The following is a 24,159-nucleotide window of genomic DNA, read 5'->3' as shown; positions in this document are numbered from 1 at the left end:
TTGATCTTAAAAGTTCGGTCAGAATTAAATAAAGTAGTTATATTATAAACAAAATACATTATATTGTTCAAAATAAAAGTATATGAAATCTATACTAAAATGAAGTTATTTAAGCTTAAAATAAAACAAAAAAACACGTGATAATAAATACGGTTATTATATCATAATAAAAAATATTATTTCAATCCTGAAAACCATGAAAATTAAACAGTATAATTAAATTTTTTATTCATTGTGGAACGAAATAGCAACATTTTTGTTTTCTTTTTGTTCAATTATTACAAATTAATGCCAGAACAATTTTGTAATCATTTCAATCTGTAGATTATTATTTAAAGGGCAACACAAAGAGATCTGTCGCTAGGGTTGACAAACCCATTTTGTATTATCTTTTGACATAACAACATATGACATTTGACAACCACTGAAGACAAATTATAAAAAATATCCTATCATCCTTGTGTAGACCTGTTAGAGAGGAGTGTATAATTTTGTGAATATTAATGTTATTACGTAAATTGTTTTCCATGAAGTTACTAAAATGACTTCGTCAAAAACCGACTCTTTCAAAGGTGCTCATAAAAATTAAATCAAGTCTAGATATTTTATTGATAATACGCTAAATATGTTTGCCCTGTATCAACTGTTATTGTTGTTTTCCAGATACAGTGACCGTGCTCATTAACGCTTTAGGAGATAATGATAATTCTGTTAACAACGTTGTAATAAAATCCCTTGCGAAGATAGCGAATGTATATCCAAATGAAGTTATCGAAATATTTTGCGAGTTCTATCAGAACACGGTTAAATCAAACCTTATACAGTTAGGAAACATTGTTAAGTAAGTAATTTTTTTATTTAAAATTTTCATTAAGAATTTGTAAAACACAATTGTTTGAGGGTAGATATAATAAAATCATTTTGAAATTTGCTTAATTTAATATTGTGCAATGTATCAGAATTTTATATTATATCAATACACACTCTTAATGATTATTCGTTCAAATTGAAATAAATATCATAATCAATAATATTGCAGAGTCTTAGAACAGACATGTGTAAATCAAGTGAAGAAATTGGATCAGAAGGTGGCAGGGGAACTCGTCAATTCAATGCTTCGAGCAATGACAGAGAATAGCACTTATGAACCAGTAGTCCAGTTGGGTGCATCGTCTGTTTTAGTAGCTATTGGCCATGAGTACTTGGATTTGGTATGTCGATCAAAATTCCATTAAATATAAACAGTTTCTGTTACACTGCTAAAAATAAATCTTTAATTTTCTTTTTCTCGTCTTATACAATATCATAGAATATATTTATAAGATAATAGAACACACATAATTATTTAAATTATAATACTAATACATCTAGCAATTATAAGAGCCAGTAGTAAGAGTAACTGGTGCAATTACCTCTAATAGCTTTAAACTGTATTAAATAATTTAAATAAATTAATGTAGAGGAATTAAAAATGTTTCTGTAATTCATGAACAACATACTTTTCTCTTTACTAGAACAGATGTAGTTTTTTCTTAATTTAAAAAAATATATATTGTTGAAGTCCCCTGGCTGGTACCAGCTCTTCTAAATCCAGCCAGTTACTTTAATATTAGAATATTAATTAACTTCAGTACTTCAATGGTCACTGTTAATGCTTTCTGTGTCGCATGTATAAAATTGGGGTCATTAATCTGTATGTTACTTAAGGGAAGCCATATAGATACAGATTTGGGGGTTGCTATACTATATAGTATTTGTATTATATAGTATGAAAACCAGGTCTCTTGTTTTTCAAGTATGATGATGTCATGCTAACCATTACTGGTGTGCAAAGTGTAAACAGAATCGATTTAAACATTAAAATTTGTAGGCCATATTGTTTGTGAAATTGAATATGATATCAGTGTAATAAAATTATATCTTTTGTTAATTAATTATTATTTTTATTATTCGATATATTACACAAAGTTAACCTAATAATCAAATTGTGATATAAGACATAGGACTGGTTACGCCTTAATTACATTCATAATAAAATTACAAACCAGAAAAACATCTTGAAATAGTTGACTGTTAACTGGTCAGATCATAATTTACATATTGTAATAAAAAAATTATGTTAAAGGTATGATTGAATTATTTATGCTAACTTTTAATTAATTGATTTTTATTTTTGATTTTTAAAATTCACAAAAATTACACAACAGTCTTAATATTTGTACAAAATCTTACATTTACAACAAAGACATTTTTGCATCACACTAATTTGTGATAAACTAGCTGTTTCCGCAACCTTGTATGTGTTTGAATTTAATAAAAAATATATTATTGTAGCCTAAGTTACTCAATATTTCACCAGTCATTTTCCAGTGAAAGTCCCATCAAAATCGGCCCAGCCGTTCCAGAGGTTAGCCGGAACAAACAGACAGACAATTTTTTTTTGTAAAAAAATGTTATTTTGTACATACATACATATGCATTGAGTAAAAAAGGTTATTTTAATATTACACAGACACTCCAATTTTATTATACATATATTGTATAGATTTTGGACGTTTGTATTAATGGATAGGAGGTAGGAGATAAGAATATTTTTTAATACACCTAGTAGGTTCGTTTTAAAAAGTTTTCAAACAACAGTTGTACATGGAATAGAGAGTAGAATAAGTTGTATACCCAACTTATTTGTGCAACAAAGTTATTTATTGATGAATTGTAACATTTCCACTAACACGGCTTAATACCTCGAAAAGTTGTTACACGTGAAATGGAAAAATTTGACATTTTTATGTTTTCAATGTAAGTTGACACCAAACAATTGACTAAAAATGAGTTGGGGCGTGCAGTATGCTTTACAACACTACGAACACATAGATAAATTATCCGATCGTTACTTGTTACTGATTGTATTATAATATTTATATTTTAATGTAAATATTTAAAGGAGAAATTTAACCTTTTAAGGTTAAAACATGTTTGGCCCATTTGGGTTAGTAACATGTCACATTTTAAATTTTAGGTACTACGATCTCTCATTAATCAAATGACCCCAGCATCAGTACCCCATTACACAATCGCCCACACGCTGGGCACACTGGCTGCGGTCAACACGCATGGAGTGGTGCCGCACGTCAAGGAGATCCTTGGCAAAATGCTGCCGTTACTTCCTTTGGTCAAACAGGATGGTGTAAAACAAGCCTTCGCTTATGGTCGGTGATAGATATTGTTCTTATTTACCACTCTGAATTTTCTAGCTTAATTATAATCTGAAAATAAATTATAATTGTCTTGTTTCAGCTTTTGGCCATTTTGCCGTCGCCGTGTCTGAACAAATAGGTGACAATGTCGAAAACGACAATATAACGTCGATAAAGGATAATTTTGTCACGGAATTCACGATCGTATTCGACGTGCTGTACAACCAGTGGCTACCGTCTCACGAGCCGAAAGTATCAGAATCAGTACTCGAAGCTCTCGGGCCCATCACTAGACTCATTTCTGAGAGACAGTTTAATGAGACTGTCAATAAATTTGTGCTTTCCCTTCTATCTTTGTATCGTAAACCGGCGATCAATTTCTACTGCATTAGTCAGTGCATATCTTATTTGTTGTCTCCATCGCCCTTAAATCCAAAACTATCCTTGAATGATAACGTGATAAATTCAATCAACAATGTTTTGTTTAACTTGGTTCTGTTAGAGCCAGATTACGACCAACCACATACGGTCAAGAATCACTTCGAAGTACTGCGTTGTTTTGACCATATGGCGGGACAGTTTCCCGACCAAACAGTCGAAACCTTGCTGCACCATTGTAAAAACAACCAAGAAAAAGAAAGAATGAAAGCCGTCATAATTTTAACTCACCTGACGACGTCGTCTCAAGTTTTCATCGATAACTTTGCGTCGAAGTTCACAACTATTTTGAAAGTAATGGTTGTAATGGAACAAGGAGTGAAAATGAAAAAATTGCTCGTCAAAGCGATCGTTGGACTCGTATACAGAAATTGTATAATGGCTGCTGAAGATTTTTCTATGGTTGAGTTTATAATCAAGCATTGTGGTTATGAAGCACCGCCGACAGTTCCAAAATCGGACGTCCTAGATTTGCATGATACCTGTAAAAGTTCACTTATACTTATGTGTAATACGGTGACGAGCGTTAGATCGCAATTACGTAACTTGCTGCTATACTCTCTTACTGTCGATGAATTTACTGCATCAATGTCGACGGTGAGTCACTGTCTGACCTCTTTGTTGCAAAATAATTCAGACGTCACCACCGACGACCAGTCTAATAAACTTAGTGATATGATATGCTCTCCGGATCTCGTTTTTGTACGATGCATCACACACGTAGTCGATCCAGATCAAAGAGATTTAAATAAGAACTTGCTTCTATTTCTCGAGGAATTCTCAGGAGACGTGCATAAGAATTTGAAAAATTCTTGGAGTATCGAAATCCAGAGATTATTGAAATTCGTCGAAAAGAACGAATCGAAGGAACAATGGCATGGTATGTTGTTGGATCTCATGATTTCTGCGGTGGAACAGGTTAATAGCAACAAATGGGTGGAAACTATATCAACTTTAATATCTCAGCAAATACTTTCCAAGAAACAGTCGCCGATGATCAAAGGAGTATCTCTTCAATATTTGGCCATACTCTCATGTCATATGTCAAATGCCGCAGTAGTGGAGACAGTGCTTAAAATAATACTGTTCGCCTTAAAATCAATTCCGATGGAAAGCGTCGATTACGTCAGCAAAGCGGTGGGCATTGCGTCTCGGGAACACGGTGAATTCGTTCTCAATGAATTGGATGCAACGTACAAGGAAAATGAAGCTAGACGAGGCAATAAATTGCTGAATTTCCTATCGTCGAGATCATCGAAAACTGAAGTTGAGTTATCAGCAGTCAAATATGCAGTTATAACGTGCTATGGAAAAGTCGCCTGTGATTGTCTTGATGTGCACGTGTTAGCTAGGTTAGGGGAGAATGTTACATCAATATTATTTGAAATTTTAAAATCTAATCCACCTTACGACTTATGCAAGGCTAGTGTCACAACTTTATACGAGATAGGGAAAGCTCTTCATCCAGCTGCTCATCATAATGTCGCTTTGAGAAATCGCTGGCAATTATTGAACGCTGTCTTAGAACAGATATATAACGGAAATCTGGATAAACGAAATGTAGAACTGTATCCAATCATTGTAAAAGCATCGAAAGCCTTGACAAAGTTACAAAAAGGTATCTTGCCCGAAGAAAGAAATACTATCCTGAGAGTTTTATTCAACAGCATATTTGGGGAACTCTCGTCTTTTAAAAGAAAGTACGAGATAGAAGGGAACGGCGACAAAAATGACTTATTAGCGAAAACCCTAAACGACTCGTTGTCTCTTTTGCACGAGTTAATTAGAGAGTTGATTATCCAATCAACCTGCTTAAGTACGATTGATGATATCGTTAGCTTATTAATTGAATGGATGCGTCACGACAACGACGAGATTCGCACAGCTGCTGTTTTAATCATGCAAGTAGTGTTAGATGCGTTTATAAAAAACGTAAAACTCAATTATGAGACACCGAGCAAATTTGGACAGATGGGTTATTTGCTAGGTCTTATCGTGCCCGGCGTCGCTGACACTAACTTTCCAGTGAGGCTAACAACCGTCGATTGTATAAAAATAATAATTCAGATACAAGATTTGTATGAAGGTCACACAATTGAGCCTAACGATGAATGTATGTCGAGCCTGTGCCAGCTACAGAATAATATATTGACTAATGACTTAAACATGATAAGTGATTACTGTACGAAATTGTGCGATAGTATATGGTCGAAAATACCACATTTACATACCATGCAATTCATAGAAAGTCTCCTAGAAGGATACGATAATCAAGAATTCAGGAGCGTTGGGATAAGTTCGGTTTTGGATGCATTTATCGTAAAGAAGGGTCAGGATTTGTTCCAAAGCATAGAACGGATAGTCGAGGTGTTACTCATGACGATGGATGAAGTGGTTGATGATGCTAGGATGAGACTTATGAGGCCGCTGACGTCATTGACACGTCACCATTCAAACGCCGTCACAGCTGTACTGCTCGCACAAAAGCTCCCATTGAAATCGTAAGACGAAAATGTTATTCTCAGTATGAATTGTTTATTTATTTTATATTTTTACGATAAATGTCTTTTTTATGTTTTAGATGCGTTGTATCTTGCTGGCGGTTCTTGGCTAGAGACGAAAGTCTATCTACTGTCATTGTTGACAACTTCCTACGTCTGATGACCTCGATCGAACTTTACGAGGATCCTTACCACATCACTGAAAATCACATTGCTGCGTTACAGCCTCTGACTGTAAGTTATCAATTACTCACAACTATTCTATGATTGCTCCTCTAGTTATAAAAAACTCATATAACATTTGAACATATTTATATGATTATGTCGTTATTTGTAGCTCATTAGCGCTCTTGGTGAGATGTTACAAGAGGAAGCCATGAGACCAATATGTATCGCGAAGTTCCCTGACCTCTTCGCGGTCTTGTACACGACACTAGCGTGCTACATGGAGGCGGAGCCGCCCGCATACTCCTTGCCGCAGAACAGAGCCCAGGAGAGGTTCGGCTTCGTGCCCAACAGGGAATCGATCAAGTTGTCTCCTGCTAAGATAACCATCAACACGTTTAACGCGTTTTTGGAACGCGCTGATTGTTATAAGGTATGTTTAGTGTATATTAATAATGATGTAATTCACATGATATTTCTGCGGTCTTTTTGGTGCCAATCGATAAATGATAAATTTATTTAAGCTGGATTAATTTGTAAAAAGTAGTTTAAAAAAAAGTCTTCTTTAAAGTTGTACTATTTATTTAATTAACTCGGTGATTGCCTATAAAAAATCGGTTATCTCCCTATCTTATACTAATATGTATATAAAGCGGAAGAGTTTGTTTGTTTGTTTGTTTAAACGCGCTAATCTCAGGAATTACTGGTCCGATTTGAAAAATTCTTTTTTTGTTGAATAGTCCATTTATAGAGGAAGGCTTTAGGTTATATTACTTTACACCCGCGTCACCGGCTAGTACTATAATAATACGATAGGAGTCGTGGCCGAGCTTGGATTCTAGACGCGATTGTATTGTCTATACTCGTGAAGGTGAAGGAAGCGTGCTCGCTGTGCCTGACGGTGGAGCACGGCGACAGCTCGAGCACGCTGCTGGAGCTGGCGCCGCTGCTGGGCGGCGCGCTGAGCCGCGCGCTGCCGGCGCAGCTGCAGCGCGTTGCCGTGCGCGTGGCGCACTACGCGCGCTCCGCCCTGCCGCCGCAGCGCTGCGCCGCGCTCGCGCTGCTGGCCGACTTACTCAACTACCGGTTTGTGTTTTTTTTTTTGTGTGTTGTGTGTTGCTGTTGGCCCTACTGGCCTTCACAGCGTCACATGTCTTTCGGGCGAGAACTAATGTCCCCTGCCCTGAGGTTGAGCGCGGGGCTCTAAATTAAAACTAAAGTTCGTCCTGAGGGTGTCTCCTGTGAGATCGCACCTCGGCTCAGAACGAAATCGGTGGGGTCCGGTTTGTGTCATTGCCCTACAGTATTTATATGGTATGGAATAAGCTATTTGACGGATTTTTAAAATCTATTTTATATTATTTAGTAAAGGTTAAGGAATCCAGTAAAAGTTGTTTTTTTTATTTCTAATACATATACATATTCAAATCAAGTCAATTTTATTGAAGTAAACTTCACAATGAAGCGTTTTTGAATCCCCAACAATTAAATACTGCCACCGTTTCGGAAAGCAGCTTCTAGCGAGAAGAAACGGCAAGAAACTCGCATAGTTGCTCTTTTAAAATAAACAGATTTACAATGCTGTTGTAAATGTGCAATTTACAGTATTTAGTGTATTTGCCGAAAAATATCATATTAAAAGTTCCATGTACTTGGACAATATAGCGCTGCAATGCGGTCGTTGACGTCACTTACCTGTATTTTAATCTGTGGTACATATAATAGACAATCAAGTGACTTCATCCATAGCCCGGCCAATCAAGAGCGTTTTGTGTCACGTGATAAATGTTTATTTTTGAATAAATTAAGTATTATTTTCAACTTTCGTTAATAAATAACCATTTTTAAACTCATAATATATACTGATTACAATAATTGACACTTTATGTTTTGCATTGTCAAATAGCCTATTAATGATGTTATTATTGATGGTAGGGAATTTGTAAATAACGACGATTAGATAATCTCTTCCTGCACAGAAAACGTTGAATCGTCCGCGTTACCACCAGCATTAGGGTCGTAACATCTCAAACAGTGCGGTCGGTGACATATTGACGTTGTACATTCTTCTTCGAGTTATATATGAATTCGATTTGCAATAACGTAACGCGCTAACGCAACGTTTCCGCGGGCATTAGGGTTGTAACATCTCAAACAGTGCGATCGTTGATATATTGACGTCGTATATTCTTCTTCGAGTTATATATGAATTCGATTTGCAATAACGCAACGCGCTAACGCAACGTTTCCGCGGGCATTAGGGTTGTAACATCTCAAACAGTGCGATCGTTGATATATTGACGTCGTATATTCTTCTTCGAGTTATATATGAATTCGATTTGCAATAACGCAACGCGCTAACGCAACGTTTCTGCGGGCATTAGGGTTGTAATATCTCAAACAGTGCGGTCGGTAACATATTGACGTCGTACATTCTTCGAGTGTTATATATGAATTCGATTTGCAATAACGTAACGTAACGCGCTAACGCAACGTTTCCGCGGGCATTAGGGTTGTAACATCTCAAACAGTGCGGTCGGTGATATATTGACGTCGTACATTCTTCGAGTGTTATATATGAATTGGATTTGCAATAACGTAACGCGCTAACACAACGTTTCCGCGGGCGCGCAGCTGCAATGACAATCCATCTTCAAGTGTTATATATGAATTCGATTTTCAATAACGTAACGCGCTAACGCAACGTTACCGCGGGCGCGCAGCTGCAACGACAACCCATCTTCAAGTGTTATATATGAATTCGATTTGCAATAACGTAACGTAACGTAACGTAACGCTTTATGTTCCGCGGGCGCGCAGCTGCAACGACAACTCGGTGCTGACGGAGTGCGTGCTGTCTTCGATTTGCAATAACGTAACGTAACGTAACGCTTTATGTTCCGCGGGCGCGCAGCTGCAACGACAACCCGGTGCTGACGAAGTGCGTGCTGTCTTCGATTTGCAATAACGTAACGTAACGTAACGTAACGCTTTATGTTCCGCGGGCGCGCAGCTGCAACGACAACCCGGTGCTGACGAAGTGCGTGCTGTCTTCGATTTGCAATAACGTAACGTAACGTAACGTAACGCTTTATGTTCCGCGGGCGCGCAGCTGCAACGACAACCCGGTGCTGACTGAGTGCGTGCTGTCGGCGCTGGGCACGGGCTGGAAGGACGAGCACGTGCGCGTGCGCGCGGCGTGCCTGCGCGGCGCCGCCAACGTGTGCCGCCTGCGCGAGCCCGCGCGCGCGCACGCGCTGCCCGCCGCGCTCGCCGCGCTCAGCCAGGGCGTCGACGCGCAGCAGATGCCGTGAGTACTCGCGCGGCCGCTTCACTACATATAAATATGTTTAATGGAAACAAATAACCGAATATTAACGATCACATCCTGTATATAGGTAAGTCGTCACTCTTGCAAAACGGATTAAGTCAAAGAGTCAACGAAAAACTGCTCGTAATCTGAACTTAAACCAGTCTATTGTGACAATTCTTCTTCCCAGTCGTTTCCTCATTGTTGAGGGCTATCACCACCATGCGTGTGGCTCTCCTGAACACTTCGCACCACCTTCCTCCAGCCATTCCTATTCTGTGCCATTCGTAGGCAAGCCTGGGCACAAGATATTGTGACAATAGTACACAGAAAGTTACCTAACAATGAGGTTTCCACTCAGAGACCAAATCTGACAACGTGGTGCATATTTACCTATCAGAAAAACAAACCCTTCATCGTCTCTAAAATCTATATATTACTGGTCTCCCTGATCTCAGATAGATTTAAAGCGTCTTGGTTAGAGGATAGTCAAAATTGTGACCAAAAATTTAATTTTCTAAAACCGCCTTAAATTTGTTCGAGATCAAAATGAAAGTCCAGAGTGAGGATTAACATGATTGTAACCATGCTCATTACAATTATTATTTATACATTTCCAGATCACCATTTGAGAACGTTCCCCTCGCAGCCATCCAGGGCCTCAGCCGTCTCATCACGGAAACTGACAATCTCGACCAGGAGTTCGACAGGGAACTTCTATCGATATCGCAGAAAATACGGCCGTTCATGAACACGGACTGCGCGCTGTTGAGGGAGAACTCCATCCGCCTTTTCGGCATCATCGCGGGCCGCGTGCAATCCGAGGCACTCGTGGAACAGGCCGTCGCTTCGCTGCCGTGCTTCCTACTGCACCTTTGCGATAATAACCCCTCCGTAGTGAGGGTACGTACTGTATATGAGACCATACAACAACAACAACAACAGCCTGTAAATTAACACTGGGCTAAAGGCCTCCTCTCCTCTCTCTCTTGGCGGAGATGGTTTGGAACATATACCACGCTGTTCCAATGCGGGTTGATGATATACACAACAACAACAGCCTGTAAATTCCCACTGCTGGGCTAAATGCCTCCTCTCCCTTTGAGAAGATGGTTTGGAACATATACCACGCTGTTCTAAATCGGGTTGGTGGAATACACATGTGGCAGAATTTCTATGAAATTTGTCATATGCAGGTTTCCTCAATGTTCTCGATGTTTTCCTTCACCGCTGAGCTCGAGATGAATTATAAAGACAAATTAAGCACATGAATCAGCGGTGCTTGCCTGGGTTTGAACCCGCAATCATCGTTAAGATGCACGCGTTCTAACCACTGGGCCATCTCGACTCTATGATGGTGACTATGTCACTATAAGATTACAAAATACGTACGGTGATCAGTATAGTACAAAATATTGTGAACAGTGAAATATGATTGCAATTTATAGTATTATTTTTCGCTACATCGTAATCAATGGGAAGTGGTAAAATTGTGAACTGCCATAGATCATTATCTCTTCTTGCAAGTTATTGGTGTCAAACGACCAGACTTATTCTGTAAGGGACTCCTGAAGGCGATCGTAAAATGTTAAAGTGATTTACGACTTTGATTATACTTATAACGTTTAACTTAGTTGTACCGTAAACGTAAATGAATAGGATATCATTACTACATGAAAAGATTTTTTTTTTATGGTATAGGTTGGCGGACGAGCATATGGGCCATCTGATGGTAGGTGGTCACCATCGCCATGACGCTGTAAGAAATATTAACTATTCCTTAAATCTTCAATGCGCCACCAACCTTGGGAACTAAGATGTTATGTCCCTTGTGCCTGTAGTTACACTGGCTCACTCACCCTTCATACCGGAACACAACAATAATGAGTACTGTTATTTGGCGGTAGAATAACTGATGAGTGGGTGATACCTACCCAGACTTGGGCTTGCACAAAGCCCTACCACCAAGTAGGTGGTAGGTGGTACTACCACCAGATATGAGCTCGACAAGAAAGAAGTGTTTGTTTATTTTTGAAATACGGTTAAACTAATATTTATTATAATGTAAAGTCATAAATATCTTTTCAGGCGAGTAAATTCACACTTCGTCAAGTCTTCAAAACGTTCAACGTGAAGAAATCCAACGATTTCGTCCAAACTCACCTCTTGGACGAGGGTCGCTTGTACTTGGACGAGTTCCTGACGGCCCTGATGCGCCAGCTCGCAGACGAGATGCCGTCCTCTGTGGTCAAGTGTCTGCAGACGGCGGTGAACTACCTGCACTGTGCCAGGGATGAGATCAAACCCCATCCGCCATTGTTGTTGGGTAAGTTGTATTTTAAAGTGAAATATTTAGATTTAGATTTACATATAAACATTTAGATCGTTTTTACAGTTTGAATACTGGATTTCGTACGAAAAATATGTTACGATTTTTTATCAAAGTTCAATTTACTTCGAACAAAGGTCCTATATGAATACTAAATTTTTTTTAAATATTAAAATTCAAAGTAAACTAGATACTATTACACTAGTCGATTTAGTGTGCTTAGAATTGTATCCTCAATTTAACTTCCGGATTGTGAGAACATAAAATTAAAAATTATTTTTCGGAAAACTTTTTGGTAAAATGAAATTGATAGTATGACACTAGCGCAGAGCGTGAACACGTAGCGCCCGTTTTTCGTCCTTCGGTCGAAGTCGATAGTGTGATAGGGAATAAAAATGAGATGGCGGGCGAGTGTGGTCTGACTCTGACGGCGTGCGCGCGCAGGCATCCTGTTCGCGGAGCTGTACCGCATCCGCGACAAGTACCCCGAGGAGGCGCGGCTCGACGGCGCCGTGTCGCGCGGCGCGCGCGCCCGCCTGCTGGCGCTCGTGCGCGACCCCGACGCCGCCGTGCGCGCCGCCGCCGCGCATGCGCTCGCCAGCCTCTGCCTCGCCTGCGCGCCCGACGCCTGACGCGCCCCAAACGACCGCCTGAGGATCATCCGCCGGTAGGTCCCGTCGGGGTGTTCGAGTTAAGTGTGTTGATAAAGATATTGTGTGATGTTTTACATTAAGCGGTTGTAGGATCATCCGCCGCTGGTAGGTCCCGTCGGGGTGATCGAGTTGAGTGTAAATAATAATAATAATAAATACTTAAGAGACAACATCACATACATTACTCTGATCATTGGGTAAGTAGCTGAAGCACTTGTGTTATGGAAATCAGAAGTAACGACGGTACCACAAACACCCAGACCCAAGACAACATAGAAAAGTAATGGTTATCTACATCGACTCGGCCGGGAATCGAACCCGGGACCTCAGAGTGGCGTACCCATGAAAACCGGTGTACACACCACTCGACCATGGAGGTGTGTGTTAATAAAGATATTGTGTGAGGTTGTCTATTGAGCGGTTGTCAATTTCCGTGTTTGCAACTTGTAATGCTCCTCAAAAAATTATCAACAATTTAAATCAATATTCTTTACAGCTGAGATTGACGCATGTAAGTCAAATCGAGACACCTCCATCTTATGCTACATCGTGCATAGTACGTCATCTTTATTTATATTCATTTATCGAGGAACTGATGTAATCAAAGAGTTTTCATTCCAAACCATGAGTTTTTTTTGGAACGCATAGACCGTTTAAGTAGACTTTCGTGTAGTGAAGCCATAATTGAGCATCGATGAGACTAAATCATACTAAATAGAGCCTATAATGTTAATTATAATAAATCAACGTTTTTAATAAACGTATAATCTATTCCATAAAATTACCATTATGATAAGTGAATGAAAATATATTGTAAGATGAATTGTAGCTTCGAGTTTTATTATATCGTGGAAGTTAATGCGTATAGTCATAGTGTAAGTTACATTCTAATATATATTTATACGAAGTTTGATCGCTAGTTCAATTAGCTTCTGCTACTAATAGTAGAGAAAATTAAAAAAAAAGTTTATAAAAGTTAAAAATGAGATTTAGCATCAGCCTGTATAATCTGATCTATAGAATTCGTCTTTGTGTCTTATTGTTACATTTGGCCAAATGTATTTAAAATGTTTTTTAGCTTTTGTAGGGTAAATAACATTTTTAATTAAAATATAACTTTTAATAAAGCAATATGTAATATCCAATTTTTTATTCATAAAAATTATATAGCTAGTTGATATGTACTTATAATCGGATTTGAAATGTTTAAAATTGAGTATTTTAATATAGTTTATTATTATTACACCAAATATTAAAATTCGAAAAAGTATACCTAAAGAATATTAGATTTATTTGCACTTGTATATTTATATTACATTTCACCTATATATTATTACCGCGGTTTCTTTTTATATAATGAGTTGGACGCTGTGTGCTCTCATCTAATTTTTTTGGAGTCGGTACTTACGATCGGGTCCAAGTTTTCCAGTTTGATGCTAACCCTCCTTGAGAATATATTCGTTCTTACAGATTTTTTTTTTTTTAAAAATAATATGATATTTTTCGAATGGATTTTGGATCATGATTTTATTTATTTTTTATTTGAAATTTAGGGAAGGTAATATGTTTACGATCTTAAAAAGATATGTTTAGTTGTTAAACGAAATTATTTTCGAAATTTATTTTAAATTCTAATATTTACGTCCATTTATTTGTATTATTGTGTCCTTAGAACAGAGAGCAATGTATTTGTGGAAATAATTTATATTGTACATTATTTTGTAGTTATTTAAATATTATGAAATTATTATTATTATTGATTCTTATCAGGCCTTTTAGATCTAATACTCGAAAATTAAGTTCACAAGCTCGGTGTAATTTTCAATAGGCTCTCTCTCCTAAGGTTTTGTTAAAATTCCAAATTTAAAATGTTAATGATGTAAACGAGACTGAAATGAAAAATGTTTGTTGAAATGTATCGAATAAATGATTTGGTGTTGCCTTAAACATTGTTATAAATAAACCTATATAAGATATTTATAAAGTTATTATAATATTTATTATACGAATATTATATGCTTGAATATGAATTATTATTTATGTTAAAAAAAAAACGTTCCGTTAAAATTTAGGTGTTATTCGATTTATAATGTCAGATTAACGAATTCGTTCTGAACGGTCATTGGTCGGTGGCTGCTGATGATGCAATAGTTGTCCAATGAGCGTTCAGTATTTAAATCTGTCAGTTAATCTGATTTGATCGTAATAATTGGTTGGTATGACATGTTACGAATTTACAAATATATTGGAAATTTAACATTGCTCTTTGCTTTTTACAGAATCTCCTTAGTCTGTTATTCAACAGATATCTAATAAGGTTATATTTGTTTTCCCATTATTTGTAATATAAACTTGAATCGAAAGAAAAATTTGGCCTTAAAAACGCTTTTTAACACATCGCATTATTGCAGTTTTTGCGAACCCATATATATCTTTAATGTTTATTTTTTTTTTTTCAATTAATCTTAGATTTCCTCATGAAGTGATTTTATAAAGACAAACTTTGTTTTAAATTACTCAATATATGCTTTATTTAAACATTACTGCTCCGCCCCTGTGGTATATTCAATAAAATTGAAATCGGTTCTGAACCATGCAAAAAGTTTCTTTTTCTCTCATAGAGTATTGTTAGATTAGTTTTAACTGTGTTTATATGATTTTCTGTATGTGTTATCTGCATATTATTTGCACAGATATCGATGCTATTCATTTACTTCAACTGTATTTAAAATTATTGTACAAAATGCCCAAACAATAGAAGCTATAGCTCTAAAAAAATATATTTGTAATATTCTATCGCTTTTTTTTCATTTGGCTGTATGTATACAGTCTATAGCCCATAAGCAGTATAGTAAAAAAGTCGTCTGTCAAAATACAAGGTAATCTTTCCGATAAAATTTCGTTTATCATTATATAATTTACTTATAAGCCTTTTATAGAGTTTTATAGGACTAAAAGTCGTGTGTTTTTGAGGATTTTGTTATTTATCGTAATATTTTCTTATTTTATCTAAATAGAATATGAATGCAATGTTAAAGAAACAGCTTCTGTGATGTATAATATAATTCCAAAAATTACAATTTTTTTTTCTTATAAAAGAAAACTTATCTGAATACAATTGTAACAAAAAGCAATAATAATTTATCAATTGTAAGACGGTACTGTAGCAGCTTCCGATGTTTGTACGAACGTCGTTTTCAATAAAGTCGAAAATGTAAATGTGTTTTTATTTTTTCTGCGTGTGAGTGCATTGTCGTGACGTCATATTTTGCACATCTAAAAATATATAATTGAAATAATAAATGCATTAAATTAATGAGTACTAGTTTCATTTTGATTATTCTTATGATTGGTACAAAGGTATTATAGATGTTGGTTACATTATTTAATGCAACTTAATTTGTTGCAAACATATAGTACGACACAACTTAGATGTAGCATCGGCAAAATTCGTAAAACCGATCACATCCGAATTGAGTACGTTATCCCAAATTATCAATATTTATTTCTCATGCGAATATGGTCTTTGCACGAACTTAATAGCTTGAAATATCACATGACCCAATATATTCGTCAATTTGACACGTCGATTTACATGCACTTGCTTTCTCTGACGCGTGAATCTATAGCGACAAATAGCGTCGAATGGCACGATAGGGAGCTATTTCTATTGGTTGTGAAAATCGGAAGTAATCGGTTTTATTTTCATTCCATTGTATTTTCCGATGCTACATCTAATTTGTGTCGTACTTATACACATTTGACGCAAGCTACGTCATCCGCCGGCAAGCTGGTTTTACAGAGTTGTTGTGCATGAAAGGAAAAGCCTTAAATCGAGATAGTGTAGATAAACTTGGGAGAGATGTCGGAAAGTGAAATTTAGCTGCTGATTAATGTTGAATAATCCAAAAATTCCTTAGAATATTCTTGGTGAAATATGTGGTAGAAGATGCAGAATAATTGGACATCTAATTGCAAATACTGTTGCATATTAAAATTTATTTCGCCTCATGAAATAGATGCAAGTTATTTGGACCAATTCGATTAAAATATGATAAATATATACGTACTGGATTTTGTACTACTTAGGGGATCTACCGAGGTAGAACTCTTTGTCCGGGTCGCAGTGAGACCGCAGTTGTCGCCCATCCCAGGAAGCCGAGTCCATACGCCATTCAGGAGAAACGTATGGAGGTTGTAACTTCTGAAGCGTTATCTAAATATTTATTTTTATATCAATTTATAATTGAAATATTTTTAAATAGATTGAGGCACTAAATGCCGAGACGGTCCATACTAACTACTACTACTAACGAAACTACGCCATAACTGATTATCCCACCACATTGTTCTATAGTGAAGTAATATGACATTACGCCAATATCACAGCACATACATAAATCTTATGTAGTCCAGTGGTTAGACCGCATAAATCTTAACCGATGATTGCGGGTCAAATCCAGGCAAGCAACACTAAATTTCCATGTGTTGATTATTCGTTTCTATTTTTAGATGGCCGGCAAAAGAAAACATGGTGGGGAAACTTGCATGCGTCTAATTTCAATGAAATTTTGCCAAATATAAATCCACTAACCAGCATTGGAGCAACGTGGTGGAATATGCTCCTAAGCTTCTTTTCAAAGGGAGAGGAGGTCTTAATAAAAAGCCAAATAAAGACAATAAAGGGCCAAGACGTGGCAAATTTAAAGGCTATTATTTTTATATTTTTAAAGTTTATAAAGTAATTGAATTTACGGGTATGACCTCAAAAAGGTTTTTCTCTTATATCAAACTTACTGGACTTGCTACAGCTGGTGTACTAGATAAGGGCGCTGATATGGAGATTCCAGAGGATGCAGGGAGCCCTTCTCGCATCGAAATTTGAGCTGAGCTTGCATACACATTTTCTATCAGAATTTTTCGCTTCCTGTGTAAATAAACTTATATTATATCTATCTATCTTACTAATTTCTTTGCGCGATTTCATTTTTTAACGAGAGTCACATTAGGTGGGTGATTGTAAAATCAAAATCAAAATCAAAATCAAAATAAACTTTATTCAAGTAGGCTTTTATAAGCACTTTTGAATCGTCATTTTACAATTAAGTGACGCTACCATCGGTTCGGAAAGTAGATTCTACCGAGAAGAACCGGCAAGAAACTCAGTAGTTACTCTTTTTTAACATTTAAAAAATACAACGTTATGTTAATTAAATACAATTATTTCAATTAATGTATCCTGCTTGGAAGTCAACAGATATTAACTCCACGCTTTTTTATCATCTATAAAATCTTGTATCGAATAATATGCTTTTTCTACCAATGTATTTTTTACAAACGATGTGAATTTACTAAACGGCAAAGTTAAAAATTTCTGCGGAATTTTATTATAGAAACGGATACCTTGCCCCAAGAAGGATCTATTGACTTTGCGGAGTTGGAAACTTGGCGTTATAAGCTTATCCTTACTCCTAGTGCACATACAATGATTATCACTGATTTTATCAAAGTGATCAATGTTACTGTGAATACACATAATATTGTTGTAAATATATTGCGACGCAACAGTGAGTATTCCCACTTTGTTAAAAACATCCCGAAGAGAGTCTCTAGCTATAAGATTATAAATAAACCGGATGGCTCTCTTTTGTAAAATAAAGACAGATTCAATATATGCAGCGTTACCCCAAAGTAATATGCCATATGACATAATACTGTGAAAATAACCAAAATAAACTAAAGGAGTGGTATCAATATCAGTTAGTTGTCTAACTTTTCTAACCGCGTATGTTGCGGAGCTGAGTCTTCCTGTTAGGGATGATAAATGAGAAGTACACTGAAGTCTGGAATCTAATTCTATTCCTAAAAACACCGTAGTATCAGCTACTTCAAGACGGTCACCATTTAAAGATATATTATAATTTTGCTTGCTAACATTAGGTAGGGTAAAAACTACACATTTTGTTTTTTGAGCATTCAAAACTAAATTATTTACTGTAAAACAATTGTGTATCTGTGATAATGCGCCGTTCACATCGTCATAGTAATTTTTTTTCCTGTCAACCTTAAAAATCAGCGAAGTATCGTCAGCAAACAACACTATATCACAAATACCCTTAACATAGAAAGGAAGATCATTTATATATACTAGGATTAGAAAGGGACCCAAAATTGAACCTTGTGGAACTCCCATTTTTAACTTAGATCCAGAAGACTTTATGCCATTAATGAAAATCATTAATCTTATTGTGCTATCTAACTCAAAAAAATAAATTGTACTAGTAGCTCTTGAGCTAAGCACCTTCAAACAAAAATACAGCTTAGCTTTATAATATTAGTATAGGTACTGGGGGCAATTTTACTACCTTATGACGGTAGTGATACGTTCCTCAATCTATTCGAATGCGTCTTGAACCATACCACAGAAAAATTATTGGTTTAATCCAAACTGAGGAATAAATATACTTATTTATATCGACAATATTTCGATCCAATTTTGACTGAAACAAAACTGAATCCTTGTGTTTAGAATAAGTATTGGGTTGATAAGCAACGATCACGTTTCGATTCGGTTGAGTAGACTGTCAATTTGTTAGTAGATTTGGAGGCAAGTACTAATAAGGCAAATTTTTATTTCGCTATCATCTCGCTTGTCCAACTAGTAGTGTATTTGCTTAGCGTAAAGCCTGTGCCGTGCACCGTTTTATAAGAGATTATATACTTAGTTACTTATATAAAGTGTATTTATTGTATGGAGCTAAATCGCAACAGAAAGAAAGAAGATTTTTAGACAATACTTGAAGGACTATCGTAACAACATTTGAAAAAGAGATACCTGCAATAGGATTACTGTCTTTTGAGTCAATCTGTAGACTAACATATTAATCGAAGAATATTGGAAATATGAATTGGTCGAGACAAAGATGATACTTAGTCAATATTTATTGAAGAATAACGTAGAAATTAATATACCCATTAAATTTATTAGGAATTAGACATACCTGTCATGGGATTGTCTTTTCAATCTATTTATAATAATAACAAGCTATTTTATATCTGAAATACGTTACTCTGAAGATATGTCATCCATACTAATGGCCGGCGTCATGACAAGGCGAGGTCGGGTCTTTACCGCATTCTCCCAACCCGGATCTGGGGGCTTTTCCTTAAATCACGGTAAGAAACTATTGAAAAATAATTAAACTACAAAAAAATATTTAAGCGCAAAACTTTAAATAATTAGTTACACCTACATAGAACTTTTGTGGTTGACGCGGATTGGTCCGAACTGTTTCCTTCGGTTTAAGAAATATTTCTACTGGAATACCAGGTTGTTTCCACTCAGATAGTGTGTGAATATATTTTAGTGGAGGCGGCCGGATTCTATAACACGTTGGTTTTGTTTTGAAGACAGTTTTAGGAGATGTTTTAATTTCACCGTCACGATAATCTGTTCTATATGTGGTTTCATAATTAAAGAGCAAGTTATCATATCTACTGTACATATTTATAAATTATAATTATATAAAAAGTAATAAAAATTAAATGTATTATAAAGAAAATATCATCTCAAAAATATCTGTCAATTGATGTCAAAATTTTACACAATTATAAACAATCTGACAGATGATGTTTTATTTTCATTTTAATACATATATACCTACACATACCTATAGATAGCTCGTCGATCAAGTTAAAAAATGGATATAATTTTTACAAAGTTTATAACTGGCAAAATAATTAAAGATTTATAGAAAGGGAACAATTGATAGTAAGCAAATATATGAAAATATATAAAGGCAAAGCCTGTAAGTTTTACCCACTAAGGCTTAGGCCTCCCCTTCCATTAAGGAGAGGGTTTGGAACATATTCCACCACGCTGTTCCAATGCGGGTTGGTGGAATGCACATGTGGCAGAATTTCTATAAAATTAGACACATGCAGGTTTCCTCACGATGTTTTCCTTCACCGCCGATCACGAGATGAATTATAAACACAAATTATGCACATATATTTAGTGGTACTTGTCTAGGTCTGAACCCGAAATCATCGGTTAAGATGCACGTTTAAACCACTGGGCCATTTTAGCTCAGTCGTCGTATTTTTGGTATAAATAAGAAGCAAGTCGAAGCTTGCTTCATGCAAAAATTCATCAAATTCGGTTAAGTTTCCTTGCCGAGAAAGAGTAACAGACAAACAGGCAGAGTTAGTTTAGCATTCATAATATTTGTTGTTCATAATTTTTTTTCTAGGTGAATAGAAAAAAAGGTGATGTATAGTTATAATATATTTAATCAATAAACTTAAAACTTGCAAGAAGATACAAAATTAACTTAAACATTTCTTCTAAAATAAATTTATAAACTTAAATAAAACATCTTGCTGTCTCAAGATCTATCCTTAATCTTTCTTATATTTTTTCATTTATTTGCGTTCCTTTTTCTTTTCATTTTTAAACACCTTATACCTGAAATATGTAAACTGTTTTGATTTACAAATTTATTACAAAAGAAGTATCAAAATTGCGTTAAACAATACTTAGGTGGATCTCGTCTTAGCCAGAATTCCTTAGTGGGGTCGCAATAACCACGAAGCTGTTTGCTGTCCCAGGTGACGGTATCCATTCGCCACTCCGGGGGTACATACGGAGGCTGTAACCTTGGTAATCCGATCTTAACAAAGTTTTAAAAAATCTCAGTTAATTATCGTCAAAGTATACAATAAATATCAAAGGTAAAATAAGTACATTAAGAAATTACATTAAAAAAATATAATTTTTTTAAAAAGAAATAGATTATCTTATATAAGATTTTAAATTAACATGGTTATTTTTATTATTAAAGTTATTAATTTCAAAGTCAAGACATTCGCAGATAATGTCGAAATATCGAGTTTCATCAAACAAAAATAAAAAACATGGTAAATGTCCCGAAATTAATAGCTTTAATAGATTATCTTACTATGTTTCTCTTACGAAATATCTTTCTGATCACCAATTCTTTAGATAGTATATGAAATGTTTTATTTTCTTTTTATCATAGTAAAGACACGATACTTACAGAATTAGCAGGCGCGGGTCGTCCAGGCAATGGCGCCTTCACGTTTTTATACGGAACACTCGCTTCACGCATACCCCGACTCATATCGCTGGTGTACATGTCGGTGCAGAGAATATTTCGAGCGCGGTCGTCCTCTATGTCGTCCATACTCACTGCCGGCGTCATCACAAGACGCGGTCGTGTCTTTTGAGCATGCGCTCGTTCTGAATCTATAGGTTTTTCCTAAATGATTATTTTTAAGTTTAGTAGACGCAAATATTAACTATTGTCTAATTTATATTGTTATACTTGGAGGCAGGGCTTTGTGCAAGCTAGCCTGGATAGGTATCCCATTCTCACCACAATTCCCAAATATATTCGACCGTCAAGCAGCAATACTTAGTGTATAACATTTTAGTAGAATGATACATTAAGGCCCACAAGTGTATCCATAAATCTTAGTGCGACCCCTACTCTCACGCCGTAATCCAATGGCCACTGAATAGAAAAACCCACTAACTCCTCAGGATGACCTTTATATACCCGGGATTCGCTATCCGCAATCCCTCTAAAATGGCTAACCTCAATTCTGACATCAGTACTGTATCGATATTAAATACTTACAAAAGGTTGCTGCACATCATTGGGGTTGGTTCTCAAGATATCCTTAGGAACGTGTAATAAACTAAACGGTGGTCTGATATTCCCCCTCCATTCGTTCAATGTATGAATGTTCCTGTAAGGCGGTTCCGCCCGTTCCTTATGCGTTGATTTGGGTGTATACGTCGTTTTTGGATATTCGCGAATTTCGCCAAAACGAAAATCAGTCCTATATGTCGTTTCGTAATTAAAAAGCATGGAATCGATTCTCTTTGTTTCTTGTAACATTTTGCTGACGAGGTAATTACTGAGGATGTTATAATACGCCACTAATAACTTGTATGCTATCAGATAATTGTGATCGTTAAAAATGAATTAAAAATAGTTATTTTGACGGCTCTCGTAAAGATTACGAAATGAATGTGACGTTTGACAAATTTTTAACATTCAAAAATAGTTCGTATCCAATTTGATGTCATCATGGGAATATTATTTTCACTCGTTCATTCATTACGAATATTATGATATTGTTGTGTATATTATTATTATTGTATAATGGTAGTTTATTAACCATATTAATTATTATATTATATGAACAAATCCAACATTCAAATATAAACTTCGGTAGGCATGAAATATAAATGCATTCTACGAGTGCAATGTATATATATACTCGTGTGAGAGGGATAAAATCTTATTAAATTGAATCTTATTGAAATCGGAAATATTATTTAATAATAATTCAACATTTTGTTTTCTCGGAGACATATAACACAGGTCTGCGAAAAAAAAAAAATTGTCAGCTGCAGGAGAAATTTTTACTGAATTATATGTTTTAAAGTGCGCTGATTCCAAAAATGACGGCCATTTTTTTCTATCACATAAGAATTTTTTGCAAATTCAAATACAAAAAATGGTTAAAGGACTCTTTTATTCAAAATTTTCAAATAATAAGTATTTATTTTAAAAGCTAACGATACATTAATTTAATACATATACTTATTCATGTTCTTTATTAAACCTCTTCTTCTTTTGCTTGATACTTTGATGAGTCCTTTTCCTATTTTCATCTTCAGTTTCTCGCTTAAACAGCCAACAGTAGTCAGCAAGCATAGTGACATCCCAGCGCCCTTATTACCTTCTCTCGATATCCGGACATCCTGGTGAAATCGCTCCCCCTGCTCTTCACTGTAAGCTTTTCCCAGGTTTTCAGGAAAATAGTCTATGTGAGAGTATAAAAAATGGACCTTCAAGCTCATCTTGCAGCCTTGAGCTTCGTATTCTGCTAGCATTTGTTGCACAATGGTTTTATAGTTGGGATCATTAGTATTTTCCAAAAACTTTCGCACTACGTCCTTGAACGACACCCAAGCTTCTCTTTCCTTCTCATTCATAGTTTTCACAAATGAAGCTTCCGTTAAAAGTTTTCTTATGTCGTGGCCGGTGAAAACTCCCTCTTTCAACTTTGCGTCTGAGAGCTTCGGGAATTTTGTACATATATATTTGAAACAGTCTCCATCCTTTTGCAGCGATTTTACAAATTGTTTCATCAACCCTAATTTGATATGGAGAGGGGGCAACAAAACCTTTTCTGGTGGTACCAAGGTAGTGTTTATAACATTTTTCTCTCCAGGTTTAAAGTTTCTCGGGAAGGCCTATCACTTTTTTTCCAGTGCTGTTCTCTCTGGCTCTAGTATCCCACAAGCACAAGAAGCATGGGTATTTAATATAGCCTGCCTGCTGACCCAAAAGCATTGTCAGTATTTTGAAGTCCCTACAAATCATCCTTCTTCGTCAAAAGTTAAATCTGAGCTTGATTCACCCGGAGCCGGCAATGTAGCTTCGTCCTCCAACTCACTGGCGTATTCATCCAAACTGGAAGGTGGCTGCGGGATAGATATCTCGGAGCTATGGAGCACTGGACGTAT

At 36.0% G+C, this 24,159-nt stretch overlaps 3 protein-coding genes across 3 annotated transcripts; 1 reads left to right on the top strand and 2 right to left on the bottom strand.

Annotated features, from left to right (window-relative positions):
• Nucleotides 1–395: 395 nt before the first annotated feature.
• On the top strand, nucleotides 396–12,779 carry LOC124530975 (maestro heat-like repeat-containing protein family member 1). The gene is made up of 12 exons (XM_047105348.1): nucleotides 396–572; nucleotides 664–841; nucleotides 1,040–1,211; nucleotides 3,020–3,209; nucleotides 3,298–6,136; nucleotides 6,217–6,370; nucleotides 6,474–6,734; nucleotides 7,173–7,387; nucleotides 9,414–9,611; nucleotides 10,232–10,514; nucleotides 11,700–11,937; nucleotides 12,385–12,779. Exons 1-12 carry the CDS (start codon nucleotides 542–544, stop codon nucleotides 12,570–12,572), a joined length of 4,947 nt encoding a protein of 1,648 aa, XP_046961304.1. The 5' UTR covers nucleotides 396–541; the 3' UTR covers nucleotides 12,573–12,779.
• Nucleotides 12,780–15,638: 2,859 nt separating this feature from the next.
• Nucleotides 15,639–20,151, bottom strand: LOC124531234. Its single transcript, XM_047105732.1, has 5 exons — nucleotides 19,847–20,151; nucleotides 19,664–19,758; nucleotides 17,391–17,520; nucleotides 16,664–16,809; nucleotides 15,639–15,869 (listed from the first exon to the last, which is right to left on the bottom strand). Exons 1-4 carry the CDS (start codon nucleotides 20,096–20,098, stop codon nucleotides 16,675–16,677), a joined length of 612 nt encoding a protein of 203 aa, XP_046961688.1. The 5' UTR covers nucleotides 20,099–20,151; the 3' UTR covers nucleotides 15,639–15,869; nucleotides 16,664–16,674.
• A 958-nt stretch (nucleotides 20,152–21,109) lies between these two features.
• On the bottom strand, nucleotides 21,110–22,680 carry LOC124530917. The gene is made up of 3 exons (XM_047105285.1): nucleotides 22,256–22,680; nucleotides 21,653–21,874; nucleotides 21,110–21,265 (listed from the first exon to the last, which is right to left on the bottom strand). Exons 1-3 carry the CDS (start codon nucleotides 22,517–22,519, stop codon nucleotides 21,110–21,112), a joined length of 642 nt encoding a protein of 213 aa, XP_046961241.1. The 5' UTR covers nucleotides 22,520–22,680.
• Between the last annotated feature and the right edge of the window lie 1,479 nt (nucleotides 22,681–24,159).

The sequence above is a fragment of the Vanessa cardui genome, chromosome 7 (genome assembly GCF_905220365.1).
Source record: "Vanessa cardui chromosome 7, ilVanCard2.1, whole genome shotgun sequence".
NCBI lineage: Eukaryota > Metazoa > Arthropoda > Insecta > Lepidoptera > Nymphalidae > Vanessa > Vanessa cardui.
This window is presented reverse-complemented; position numbering and strand designations above follow the sequence as displayed.